General features: G+C 43.5%; 1 protein-coding gene across 1 annotated transcript in view; it reads left to right on the top strand.

Moving 5' to 3' along the window:
* The window catches only part of MTR (5-methyltetrahydrofolate-homocysteine methyltransferase), a 123,070-nt gene that overhangs the window by 33,446 nt on the left and 75,419 nt on the right, over nucleotides 1–14,205 (top strand). Inside the window, exons 13-15 of the mRNA XM_055147501.1 lie at nucleotides 2,420–2,532; nucleotides 4,014–4,154; nucleotides 6,171–6,356. Of these exons, the coding sequence (XP_055003476.1) occupies nucleotides 2,420–2,532; nucleotides 4,014–4,154; nucleotides 6,171–6,356 (440 nt within the window). The remainder of the gene's footprint in view (nucleotides 1–2,419; nucleotides 2,533–4,013; nucleotides 4,155–6,170; nucleotides 6,357–14,205) is intronic.

Raw genomic sequence — 14,205 nt, 5'->3', positions numbered from 1 at the left:
GGCTGGCATGGAAGGGCAAAGCCAGGAAGTTCATTACCAGTGGGAAGGGGAATCAAAACTAAACTGGGAAGAAATAGTGTTCTCAATGAGCTGTGAGAACAGCCTGGGATAGTTTTTAAATTACCTATATTATATTATCATCACCTTCTCTTTCGCATAGTTCTCTTTTATTTTTTGCCTCTCACATATTCTTATCAACATTTATTGTAGGTGGAACAAAATGTATCCATATTATAGATAAGTATCTGTTCATACTTGTACAGTACCATTTTTAACTGCTTGAGATAAAGTCAACAGTGTCTTATAACTATTAGACAATATTCAAGTTACTGAGTAACAATAACAAACAAACCTATAGCAGAAGCCTCAAGTCACATAGTTCTTTTTTAATACTTTGATTAAGGGCAAATTCATTTATCTGTCTCTTTTTTGATTTTGTTTTGTTTTGGGACACACCTGGTGAAGCTTAGGGCTTAGTCCTGACTCTGCACTCAGGGGTCATTCCTCGCCATGTTCAGGGGACCATATGTGGTGCTGGGGATCAAACTGAGGTTTGCCACATTCAAGGCAAGTGCCCTATCCACTTTATAGTCACTTCGGCCTATCATTTATCTATTTATCTTCTTCTTCTTCTTCTTTTTTTTTTTTTTGCTTTTTTGGGTCATATCCACTGATGCACAGGGGCTTACTCTTGGCTCTGCACTCAGGAATTACCCTTGGCAGTGCTCAGGGGACCATATGGGATGCTGGGAATCGAACCCGGGTTGGCCGCGTGCAAGGCAAATGCCGTACCTGCTGTGCTATCACCCCAGCCCCTGTCTATTTATCTTCTGTCTACCTCTCTTCTATTATCTGTCTTCTATGTATGGTCCCTCAAGCATTGCCAAAGTGTCCCTGAGCACAGAGCCAGGAGTAAGAGCCTCTGACCTACCCTCTTTGGAGGTCAGAGGAGCCATATAAGTGATGCCAGAGATCAAACCTGGGGTGGGCTGCATCAGGGCAGGTGCCTTTTACCCTACACTGTCTCTGTGACCCAAAATGTAACTTTTTTGGTTTTTGTTTAGGGGAGTTGGGCCACACCTGGCAGTATTCAGGACTTAGTCCCGGCTCTGTGCTCAGGGACACTCCTGGCAATGCTTTGGAAGCCATGTACGGTGCAAGGAATTAAACTGGGGTTGGCCGTATGCAAGGCGAGCACCTTAATCCCCATAAGGTCAGTTCAGCCTAATATAATATCATTAGTTTTGAAATTGGGGACCATACCCTGTGGGGCTCAGGAGCTACTCCTGGTAGTGCTCCCCAATTATTATTTTTTTAAAATATGTGCTATACCTGGCTTGGGGATGCAGGATGCAGTGATGGAGACCATGGGACCCAGATCCTTGCACATACTGGGTGTGTGCTCTGTTCCTTGAGCTATGGCTCTGGCCCCGTGGATGCCATTTCTTTTATCGATGACAATAGCTGTGCTGGACGGTTCTAATTTTATGCCTCTCAGTGGCTCTTAGTCATATTTTAACACAAACATTAGAAGGCAGTTACTCTTACTGCCCTCTGTTTTATTACTAGCTCAGAGGGTCTGAGATACACTTCGTCACCCCTGTTGTATACTGCAATAGTTTGGCAGGGTTTTGAACTTAAGGCTTTCCCCAGAACCTGTCTAGAACACTAACAAATCTCTCTGCCAATATTTTAAATGTGCTTCCCAGAACAAAAGCAATTTAAGAAGGCCTTTTCTGTGGTGGTACTTTACACTCTAAGCTGCCGTTTGATTTAGTTAGTGTATGTGCAGTTGTTGTCTGATATTTGCCCTTAAATTGAACCTTAACAGGGGATGTGTGATTTCCTCTCGATAAAGAAGTGAAAAGCAAAAACAAAAACAAAACAAAAACAAAAAAACAACCAAACCCCAAACCCCCGACATTGTGTCTCGTGAGTGACAGTAGTTGACCTGCCATAGGAACTCCTGCTTCCAGGCTTCTGTCTTGGTCCTTTGTTGTTACCCCATTTGGTCCTGGGCAGGAGCCACATGCGTTATGTCTAAGAGGCGCAGATTCCATCCTGCCACCACTGGGAGTGACCCCCAAGCACTGAGGGGGTAAGTAGTCCCTGACACTGCCGGGTGTGGCCCAGACACCAACGCCTGACTCCACGCTCTCTGAGAGGTGTGGAGTAGTCCTTGTTTTTGTCATGGTTTAATAGCATGGTTTTTGCCCCAAACTCTTAGCTCTGCAGGGATATAATTAATGACCTTTTTTTCTTGTTTCACACAGGGCTGCTATGATTCAGTTCTTATGAGAAATTTGAAACCCTGAAATATTTCTCTGGGGTTGTTTTTCTAAAATTGTTTTCTGCCTGCCAACTCTTAGTGGATGCATTTTCAAAAATTCTTCCCTTTTTTTTTTTTTTTTTTTAAAAGGTCTGGAGCCCTTCACAGTTGGACCGTACACCAACTTCGTTAACATTGGGGAGCGCTGTAATGTAGCAGGATCCAGGAAGTTTGCTAAACTCATCATGGCAGGAAACTATGAAGTGAGCATTTTAATAAGACCATTCAGGCGTCTGCCGAGCTTTTGGCTAGACAGTATGTAAATGAAATAGCTCTGCCTTTGCTGGTGTAATTAGCAGAACTGCTGCAAGTGTGAGAATGGTAAAGTACGTTTGTAACTGGCTGAGCTGGTGGGAGGATGAGCCTTCAAAAGACCAAAGCTGCTATTTTCATTCTCTGTCAAAAGGTACTGCATTTGGGGTACGAGGTGGGATGAGATGGGAAGGTTCAGGTTCCAGCTCTAGATTGCACAGTGTGTTTAAAAATGTTGAGACTCTTCTTCATTTTTCAGTTTCATGTGGATTTTAATGATTGATTTTCTCATGAAATGCATTTTAAGATTTTTATCACCTTTCAGGTTACGAATTAAGTATGTTCCAGAAACCAGTGTAAAATCAGACTTAAATTTGGTCATAAAAGAAGGGCCCATTTATCATTCTTTATTAAAATTACTGTAATACATTTTTAAAAATTACTACTCCGTGGCATTCCTTATCCCCTGGGCACTAATGTGGGTTTGGTTTCTGATTAGTTCCTGAGACTCCATTTAGTCCTTGTTCCTTTATTCCTGCCTGTACTAACTGTTGGCATGTGCTTTGCGTGATCCTCCTCAGGATACGAACTTTTGTGATTTGTTAACGTGTAAGATAAAATCCAAACTTCTGGGACTGGAGCCATAGTAGAGCGGGTAGGGTATTTGTCTTGCACACAACCAACCTGGGTGTGATCCTGGCATCTCTTATGGTCCCTGAGCACTGCCAGGAGTAATTCCTGTGTGTAGAGCCAGGAGTAACCCCTGAGGATTGCAGGTTTGGTCCCTAAACACAAAATCCAAATTCCATAGGCCCCAAAGTGCCTTCCTATCCTAGTCATTAGAACATCCCTGCAGATTGGTTTCTGCTACTTTGCCATTGTTCGTATCAGTTCCCTTCTGACATCTTCATAACCCTTTAGAAGTTTTTCTTTAGTTTATATTTTTCTTCCTATGTTATGAAAGCCCTCTCAGATAGATAGATTTGGTCCTGAGAGCAGAGTGCTTTCAGGGAAGAAGCAAACAGAAGCATGTACCATAGCAAGATTTCATTAAGTCCGTCACTGTGCTAAGTGCTTCACTTAGCCTTCATAGATCTTGAGCTAGGAACTGCTACTGTTCCTATAGTACACCTGTGCAGTTGAAGGCTTGGAGACAAGTTAACTGTTTCTCGTTTTTGTTTGTTTGTTTGTTTTATATAGTTAGGAAACTATAGCCCTCAATCATTCAAGCCCATGGCTCTAACCAATTTGCTATCTCTGCACAGAGTCAGATAGGAAGGACGAAGAGGCAGTAGAAGCAAGGATAGAGGCCAGAGCCACAGTCAGTGGGTTGGGTGCACGCTCTGCGTGTAGGAGGCCTGGTTTCGATCTGTATGCCCATCTCAGGAGTCACCCTCTTCTAATACTGCTCTCTCTCACATTCTTCCCTCAGGAAGCTCTGAGCGTTGCCAAAGTGCAGGTGGAAATGGGAGCCCAAGTGTTGGATATCAACATGGATGATGGCATGTTAGATGGGCCGAGTGCAATGACCAGATTTTGCAACTTCATTGCTTCAGAGCCTGATATTGCGAAGGTCGGACAAAACTTTTGTTCATCGAGACTATTTTCATGTCTTGTAGTCACTTCACTTTCTCAGTTGTCCCATCAGTATTTTTTCTCATACACTGTTTTGTTTTCCTATGTTGAAGTCATGATGATGTCTGACAGTTTTCACATTTAGTGGAAACGTCAATATAAATCAGACTTGAGAGAGTGGAGTGATTTCAGCTTGGTTGTTTCCAAGACTCCTGGAGTTGATCATAAGAATTGACTTGAGTTTTCTCTGGTGTAGGCATATTAAGAACTTACGCGAAGGATATACTTATCTGCCCCTATGTTAGCTCCTATGGAAAGAAGGAGGATTTTTCCAGCACTGGTAGTTCTTGAGAATTGTCTGAAAGATTTGTATATAAAACTCAGAGGATTGAAAGTTAGTTTATTGTACAGGAAAAAGTTGATTGTTCTGGGTCCCTTTCCAGATGTTCAGGCCTCGCCTTTTCCTGTGAACCGTGTCACCACCTCCCGTGAACGGTGGCCACATCCTAACCCTGTGTCACTCTCTCTATCCTGTGTATCCTCTCTCTATTCCATGTACACTCTATCCCGTGTAAGTGCTCCCTATCCTGCATATGCTCTTTCTATCCCATGTATCTTTTCTATCCCATGTGTACTTGGTCTATTCTGTGTATACTCTCTATCTCATGTATGTTCTCTATCCCATGTACATTCTCTCTATCCTATGTACACTCACTCAATCATGTGTATACTCTATATCCCTCGTATACTCTCTCTATCCCATGTACACTGTCTATCCATGTATGTACTCTCTATGCCATGTACACTTTCTCTATCCCATGTACACTCTATCCCATGTACACTCTATCCCATGTATGCTCTCTATACCATGTAAGTGCTCTCTACCCCATGTACGCTCTCTCTATCCTGTATATGCTCGCTTTGTCCTATGTACGCTTTCTCTGTCCTGTGGACACTCTCTATCCTGTGTACACTATCCTGTGTATGCTCTCTCTATCCTGTGCATACGCTCTCTATCCCATGTACACTCTTTCTATCCTGTGTGCTCTCTCTTTCCCATGTATGCTTTCCTAGGTCTCTGGCCATGGCCACATATATGTGGGTGAGACTCCTGTGCTCAGTACCTTCCCACTGGGCCTCCCAGCATACCCCAGCAGTTCCTGTCTTCCTGTCCTGGCTTTCATAGTCTCCGGCCATGGCCACATGTGCATGGGTGAGACTCCTGTGTTCAGCACTTTGTCACTACCTAGACATCCTAGCCCTGCCTGTACCTGAGCTGTCCTGGGCATCTGAGCCCTGCCTGGATTCTGCCCCTGTCTGGCCCTGAGTGGCCCGCCTGTGCTGGGCCCTGTGTCTCTGATCCTGGAGGTTCAGGGAGAGAGGAGAGAGTCCAAGAGCGTATGTTCGTGTATGTGTGTGTGCTCTGTGTGTGTGTGTGCTCTGTGTGTGTGTGTGTGTGTGTGTGTGTGTGTGTTGGGGGAGAGAGAGGAGAGAGAAAAGAGAGAAAAGGGATCGGACACATGAGGCTAAACATAACCCCAGTGTTAGAGCTGGGATATATGAATTTTATTAGAAGTTTTTTGCCTCAGGGTTGAAGTGTTTGCCAGTATAAACTAATACTGAAATCAGTGAACTGCCCTCCATTGTCCCATTCTGATGCTCAGCTATGTGGTCTTGGGTTGTTAACATTTTCGGACCTTGTATAGGTTATCCTGTGTGGCTGGAATTATGCTAACTATTTTAGGCTCTGAAGAAGCTCAGTTGCCTACTATCTCTGTCACACAACAGCTATTTGCCCATGGTTTGCATAGTGAACAAACAGGAAGGGCCAAATAGCTAAGCGCATCCTTTGCAAGCAAAAGATCTGTCTGATCCACCCCCAAACACCCCTAGGTGTGGTTTGAAAACAAAAAATAGAAAGAAGAAATGGGGTTAGGAGGCTTGTTCGGGGAACCTCTCAGGACCTGTTTGTGGTGCTAATAGTCTTTCTTGTTGCTTGCTCCTCTGATCTCAGGTGCCTTTGTGCATTGACTCTTCCAATTTTGCCGTGATTGAAGCTGGGTTAAAGTGCTGCCAAGGGAAGTGCATTGTCAACAGCATTAGTCTGAAGGAAGGGGAGGATGACTTCTTGGAGAAGGCCCGGAAGATCAAGAAGTATGGAGCTGCCGTGGTGGTCATGGCTTTCGATGAACAAGGACAGGTGAGTGAATTTCTTTTGACTCATTGGAGGAGAACTGGTGAGAGAGAGCCAAGTCCCAGACAACCATATCTACACACTTATCTGTGTGTCCGTACATCTGTGCATCTATGCATGCATCCACGCACCAACACACGTAGACACATCTACAACTATATAAGAAAGCAATGATCCAGTGATTGTTATTGGTCATCCATTTGGAAGAAAATGAAGTTTGAAGGTGGTCACGTGTTGCGTATGAAACCCCATGGGCAATAGTATTGTAAGACCACAAAGCAAAAACATATATTGAAAAAAAAAGTGCCCCTCATAGAGGCAGACTCTTGGATGGGAAGCAGGTGCAGGGAGGAGGGGAAATTGGTGGAGGGAAGGAGCATGGGAGAGGTGTGGAGAATGGATTGGTGTTGAAACAATGTATGCCTGAAACCCAATCATAAATAACTTTGTAATTTTACAGTGACTAAAAAGAAATAGATGAACTGCACTGCAGCACTGTCATCCCCTTGTTCATCGATTTGCTCGAGCGGGCACCAGTAACGATTCCATTGTGAAACTTACTGATACTGTTTTTGGCACTGGGTAGCTTGCCAGCCTCTGCCGTGTGGGCGGGATACTCTCGGTAGCTTGCTGGGCTCTTCAAGAGGGATGGAGGAATCGAACTCAGGTCTACCTCATGCAAGGCAAATGCCCTACCCACTGTGCTATCGCTCCAGTCCAAATAAATAAACAAAAAAAAAAATAAAAAGTATGCCCGCTCGAATAAATCAATGAACAACGGATGACAGTGATACAGTGATACAGTGATACCCTTTCCCCCAAAAAATGCGACTGTAATATGGTTGCATAACTATACATTTACTAAAAATCACTGAATTCTATACCTGTAGTGGGTAGCTTTGTTTCTTTTTTGCTTTTTGGGTCACACCCAGCAATGCACAGGGGTTACTCCTGGCTCTGCACTCAGGAATTACCCTTGGCGGTGCTCAGGGGACCATATGGGATGCTGGGAGTCGAACCCGGGTTGGCTGCGTGCAAGGCAAACGCCCTACCTGCTGTGCTATCACTCCAGCCCCAATACATCTTTTTTTAAAAAAAACTTTTTTTTTTTTTTTTGCTTTTGGGTCATACCCAGCAATGTACAGGGGTTACTCCTGGCTCTGCACTCAGGAATTACCCCTGGCAGTGCTTAGGGGACCATATGGGATGCTGGGAATTGAACCCGGGTGGGCCGAGTGCAAGGCAAACGCCCTACCCACTGTGCTATTGCTCCAGCCCCTAAAAAAAACTCATAAGGAAAGAAAATCAAGTTAGAGCCTCACAATATGCAAGTATACACAGGCATCAGTGAAAGACCACAGTGTAAAAAGGAAGTCCTAGGCTTGTTCACATGTGCCCCTGTTCTCTCTTGGACCTGTGTCCTGCTGGCTTGCTCTCCAGCCTGTGCTCTCTCATGAACATGAACTTTGCTTTCTTGCTCACTTACTCGAGCTCTCAATCCTGTGCTCTCTCTCGAACACACGTCCCTCTCTTTCTCTGGCCTCATGTTTTTCTCAATAAGGTTCATTCGATAAAAACTATGTTACTTTGGGGCCGGAACAGTAGGACCGTAAGTAGGGCCCTTTCCTTGCTGTCTTGGACGCCCCTAGATGATTCCCTTAGCCCTGCCAGGAGTGATCCCCGAGCAGCCATGTGGTGGCCCCCAAATACCAAAAAAGCCAACAAAAAGCACAGTATCGTGCTTCACTAACAAACAAGAAAGCAAATTCTAGGGCTGGAGAAATGGCTCCGCTGATGTTTATGCTTTGTATCCGGGAGGCCTGTGTTTAATTACTGGCTCTTTATTGTTTCCTTGAACATGGCCAGGAACAACCCCCGAGCACCACTGAGCCAATCCCAAAACAATAAAATTCTCAAGAATTTATGAGAAAGTACTTCCTTAAATTTGGGATATGGAGAGTGTCAGAAGTCAAATAAGATTGAGTACTTTCTACTAAAAAATGTAAACTTTCATATGGTGAACCATGATACTAATTGTAATGTAAGTAAGAATAGGGGATTAATAATGCTAATATGTAAAGAGTTTCTGAAGATTGCCTCAATCAACCCAGCAGAAGAATGGGCAAAAGAAAGGAACAAGCAATGTATAGAAAGAGAAATATAGGTAGCCCATAAATTTAAGAGGAGACACTTCATTTCTTAGTGATTAAAGAAATAAAATGCAAAGTAATAAGATATTTCTTTCTTAATGATTAAAGAAATAAGATGCAAAGCAATGAGATATTCATTTCTTTTATCAGATAGAAAAAAGTTGATAAATGGTCACTCTCACAAAGTCTGTCATAGGATCAGAGAAGGGGTGTGTGGTAGCCGTAATAATGCTCATTTGTCTGTGCAGGGCAGGCCTTTATACCTCAGGGCCTTTATATATATTTGTGTATTTATCTAATCCTTATTTTTTCTTTTGATTTGGGGAACCACACCCAGCTGTATTCAGGAGTTACTTCTGGCAGACTCAGGGGTACCATATGGGATGTCAGGGAGCAAACCCAGATTGACCACGTGCAAGGCCAGCACCCTAAGAGCTCTCCTAATGTCCACTATTAATGGAATGCTTGAGCCTTGCTATATGCAGTGATTGTGTATTCAAAAAGTAAATGTGTGGGCTCTTGCCCTGTGCTTTCGGTGGCCATGAGCTGCTTCCCCCTCCTGGTCTGCAGCCGCTGCAAAAAGATGCATGAAGGAGGGAACAGGACTGCCAAGCTGGTTGGTCATCAGTTGCGGTTTAGTCCAATCTCTGTCCTGCTGTTTATTCCATTCTCCCTGCGTGCTTATTCCAATCTCACTGGGTGCCCCATTCCATTCTCCCACTGTCCCTCAGTCCCATCTCCTCCTGTCCCCCATGCTCATCTCCCTGAGCCCAGTCTCAGCCTTAGTCAAGAGCCCAACCTCCAAGGGTTGGGAGTAGCAACTACACATAGAGTCAGATAGCACAATCAACATATGTACAGCCCTTTCTTCCTGGGTAGCTCATCTGCTAGATCTCTCAGGGGCAGAATTTCATCTAAGGACATACTTCTCCTTTCCTCAGTCCATAAACACTCATCTTAGATTTACTTAATAATTTACTTAATAATAACAAGATTTACTTAATCTTTCTAGTCATTTTATATGGACAATAGTAAGAGATACTATATTAAGCCTATAGGGTGGCTCTCCTGGGCTCATCCACCTGTAGATGCCAGACTCCTCCAGCCAGATTAGTCCTTCCTAATCCCTACAAGGTCCTTGTCCAGTGACTTCTCTTTGGGTCATGACAGAATTTGTCCACAACCATGCTCTTAACTCATTATAAGTTTTGTGCCATTGGCCTGTCCTATTTCAATGCCAGAGTAGCTACAGCTTGCCCTGGGTCTATCCAGTCCCTTCATTGGGACCCTGCTTTTAGGGTGCTAGAAACTAAGGGCAAGTTGAGTAAATACGACAAATGCGGAGGAGTAAATATTATTTGGAGTCCATTAACTCCCAAGGTACAAAAGCATAGCATTAACTGTCTTCTTGTGTCTATACAAAAAGGACATTGCTCTAAAGTAAACTATGCAAAGGACATAAGGGAAAGAGAAAAGCAGAATTTCACTTACAAAATCCAGTCTTTAGAAGTCACATCTGACCTTATAAGTCACAGGATGTAAGTTGGGGATATAGGTGAAAATCTATATGACAAACCTTCATTTTAATTTAATTTAAAAGGGTTTATATGTATGTAAATATAAACATCTATAAATATAATCTATATAAAAGCAGGGGGAAATTTTGGTGGTTATTAACTAGAATTTGGGAATGGTGAATACATATTGATTTATTTGTATAATTGACAAATTGTGGAATTATAATGTGCTTTTTCTTTTTCTCTTTTATTTATTTTTGGTTTTTTAAGCCACACTTGGCAGTGTTCAGGGCTTAGTCCCAGCTCTGTACTCAAGGATCACTTCTGGCCAATTGGGGGAACATATAGGGTGCTGGGGATTGAACCATGGTCAGCCACATGCAAGGCAAACACCCTACCCACTCTACTATCACTCTGATCCCACTGTTTCATGTATTCTTAAACATCACATCACTGTCATCCTGTTGCTCATCGATTTGTTCAAGCGGGCACCAGTAACGTGTCTCATTGAGAGACTTATTGTTACTGTTTTTGGCATATCCAGTACACACGGATATGGGCTCGATACTCTCGGTAGCTTGCCGGGCTCTCTGAGAGGGGCAGAGGAATTGAACTCGGGTCAGCTGTGTGAAAGGCGAATGCCCAACCGCTGTGTTATCGCTCCAGCCCTTGTATTCTTATTTATTTATTTATTTATATATTACTCTTTGAGCCACACCTAGTGATGCTCAGGGCTTACTCCTTGCTCTGCGCTTCTGGTGGTGCTCAGGAGGTCATGTGGAATGTTGGGAATCGAACCTGGGTTGGCGATGTGCATGGGAAACACCCTACCTGCTATAGTATCTCTCTGGCGCATTTCTTGTATTTAGGAAAAACATTTTTTTTTAACACATTTAAAAACAATTTTTGTGCAAAGCATTTTTATTATGATAAAGATTCAGATAGTGTAGAAAGGTGCAAAAGAGAAAGATTTTATTGTTTTATTGGGGCACACCAGGTGGTGCTGGGGGGCGACGGCTGACTCACTGTTCGTAATGCTTTAATGGTACTCATGGGACCATGCAGTGCCATGGGGATTGAACCCAGGACTCTTGCATGCAAAGTCTGTGCTCCAGCCTGTTAAGCTATTTCCCTAGCCCCCAGAGAGAGAATTTTGGTCCTGAACATATGTTAAATCTTACATTCCTGGCCAATGCATTGTACACATTGCCAGGTTTTTCCTCTTATGATATAAAATTAGGACATATTTTTTTTATATTTCATGTGAGGGAGCCAAAATACAAAGGTGTTACATGACATTATTGTCACATAGGTGGAAGCATTTGTGCTAGGATTCAAGCCTAAGATCTGGTGTCATTCATTAGTCTCTGTTCTAAATGGCTGAGAAAAAGGCATACTATCGCGTACAGCTGTCAAGGAAGTGTTGGTGAGTCTAGAAGAGATGGTCTCATAAAACCCTTCTGAAGAGGAAGTATTTAAAAATCTGAATAAAATCAGAAAGCCATGTGACCATCTTTTTGAAAGACTAGAAGAGGTTCTAGCAAAATTGCAAAAATTTTGTATAAATGAGATTACATCTGATTTCCTCCCACTCAACAGAATGTTGCTAACTTCCCATTTTAGTAATTAAGGATTATTGCAATATCTTTTATAGTTCTGTTACCTTCCAGTATCTGTATGCTTTATTTCAACCTATTATTGAGTGTAATTATGATCATTTCTAATTTAGAAGTAGATTGAGTATCTACTTAGAATATTACTTGTTACTCATGGCACTCTGTAATATTATTAACCAGTGAATATCCTAGTTCATGCAGATAGAATGATTTTCTTTTTCCCTTTTTGGATTTTGGAAGCACCAGACAGTGTTTCGCTCTTACTCCTGACTCTGTGCTCAGGGACCATTCCTGGTCATACTTGAGGGACTGTATGTGGTCTCGAGGATTGAACCAGTTTTGCCACATTTAGGGCACACTCCATACCACTGTACTACCTCAGTCCTTAGAATATTTTTCTTCTTTTTAGTACTTAAATATTCATTTTTAGTCATTTGTTTAATCTCTGATAAATATTTAATATTTGAGTTGAATGTTAATAAATTTGAATATTTATTTTGATTTGGGGTCCATACCAGGCGATGCTCAAGGGTTACTCCTGGCTCTGCACTCAGGAATTTTTTTTTTTTTTGCTTTTTGGGTCACACCCAGCAATGCACAGGGGTCACTCCTAGCTCATGCACTCAGGAATCACCCCTGGCGGTGCTCAGGGGACCATATGGGATTCTGGGATTTGAACCCAGGTCGGCCGCGTGCAAGGTAAACGCCATACCTGCTGTGCTATCACTCCAGCCCCCTGCACTCAGGAATTACTCCTGTGGGAATGCGGGGATTGAACCCTGGTCCACTGCTTGCAAGGCAGACACCCTCCCTGCTGTACTATTGCTCCAGCTCACACATTTTTATTTTAAAATATCTATTTTTAATTTTAGACACTGTGATTCACCAAGTTGTACATAACGGAGTTTCGAGCATACAGTGTTCCCACACCAATCCCACCAGCAGTGTGTCTTCCGTCACCCACGTCCCCAGCTTCCCTCCCATCCCTCTGCCTTCCTCCCTGGCAGGTGCACAGTTTGAAGGTAGTTGTCGTAGTCTCCTGCGTATAGTGCGGTCGGCTCTGTGGTTGAGACCGTATGCATGTGCCACGCCTCTACACCACCACCAGTGTGCTAGAGGCCGTTGGCCCCTGTCCTCTCCCGCCCTCCTCCTCTCCCTTCCTTCCTGGATTTCTTTCCTTCCCTGCCCGTTTCATTTCCATCTTCTAGAACCTAGTCTCTCTGGGTATCCCTTTGACACTGCGCCTTCCCTTGTCCTATTGTCTTTATGCTGCAGGTAAGTGAGGCCATCAGGTACAGAATAGTTTTCTCAAGGCTAGTTTATAGAAGGGGCTTGCGGGCTTGAAGAGTGTACACTTTTATTATTTTTTTTATTTTTTATTTTTTTTTGCTTTTTGGGTCACACCCAGCGATGCACAGGGGTTATTCCTGGCTCTGCACTCAGGAATTACTCCTGGTGGTGCTCAGGGGACTGTATGGGATGCTGGGAATCGAACCCGGGTCGGCCTCGTGCAAGGCAAATGCCCTACCCACTGGAAGAGTGTACACTTTTAACCTTTTGATGCACAGGGCTAAAGTGTCCTCGAAGTAGTCTCTAATCGTCTTCTACTTTCTAGTTTAGGATGGTACCATGGGCCTTTTGATGTGATTTGAATAATATTTATTTATGTGTTTATTTTGGGGCCTCCGCAAGCAGTGTTCAGGAGGCCTGGCCTGCCCCCCCCCCCCTGCTGCCCTGGTGATTCTCAGGCAACTGAGTCAGCAGTTCAGTGCAGGGACCCAAGGATGCGGTGCTACCCAGGTCCTTCCATGCTGCGGTTACCTGGGTTGTCCTGGTGGTGCTCAGGGACTTTAGGGGTGCACTCAGCAACACCATGTGGTGCCAGGGATCAAAATAAGACACGTGCTTTATCCCCTGTTTAAACAATATATCTATGTATATATATATTTTTTTGGCTTTTTGGGTCACACTCATCGATGCACAGGGGTTACTCCTGGCTTTGCATTCAGGAATTACTCCTAGCAGTGCTCAGGGGACCATATGGGATGCTGGGAATTGAACCCGGGTTGGCCACGTGTAAGGCAAATGCCCTACCCGCTGTACTATCACGCCAGTCCCCAAAATTTATTCTTAAACAATGTTATATAGCAGCCTGCTACTACCTAATAAAAACAAATACCTGTTTAAATTCCCTTAAATTACCTTGAACACCTAATAATATTGGCAAAGTCTGTGAAAATAGGGAATAATACCAAGTTTCTCTCCTTGTATGATGTATAGGCTATGAGGGCAAAAGAAATGAGAAAAAAAGAAGCAAGGAAGTATGTTGAGTACAATGGAAGGAAATGAAGCAAATAAGTAAGGATGAGAATAAGGTTAGTGAGTATGAAAATAAGGTTGGAGCATGCTTTTTTAAAACATGTATATATATTGGGAAAGGCCTCCTCAGTGATGACTGATTTAGTTTTTAGGGGAAATCAGGAGGCGAGGGAGTGAGCACTGTGAGAATGTGGGAGAGAAATACTTTGGGCAGAGAGAGCCTTGGGGTAGATAATGCGTTTGCCCTGTTGGA

This window comes from Sorex araneus, chromosome 9 (genome assembly GCF_027595985.1).
Source record: "Sorex araneus isolate mSorAra2 chromosome 9, mSorAra2.pri, whole genome shotgun sequence".
Classification (NCBI taxonomy): domain Eukaryota; kingdom Metazoa; phylum Chordata; class Mammalia; order Eulipotyphla; family Soricidae; genus Sorex; species Sorex araneus.
Note: the sequence above shows the minus strand (reverse complement) of the source record. Positions and strands in the feature narration are given on the sequence as shown.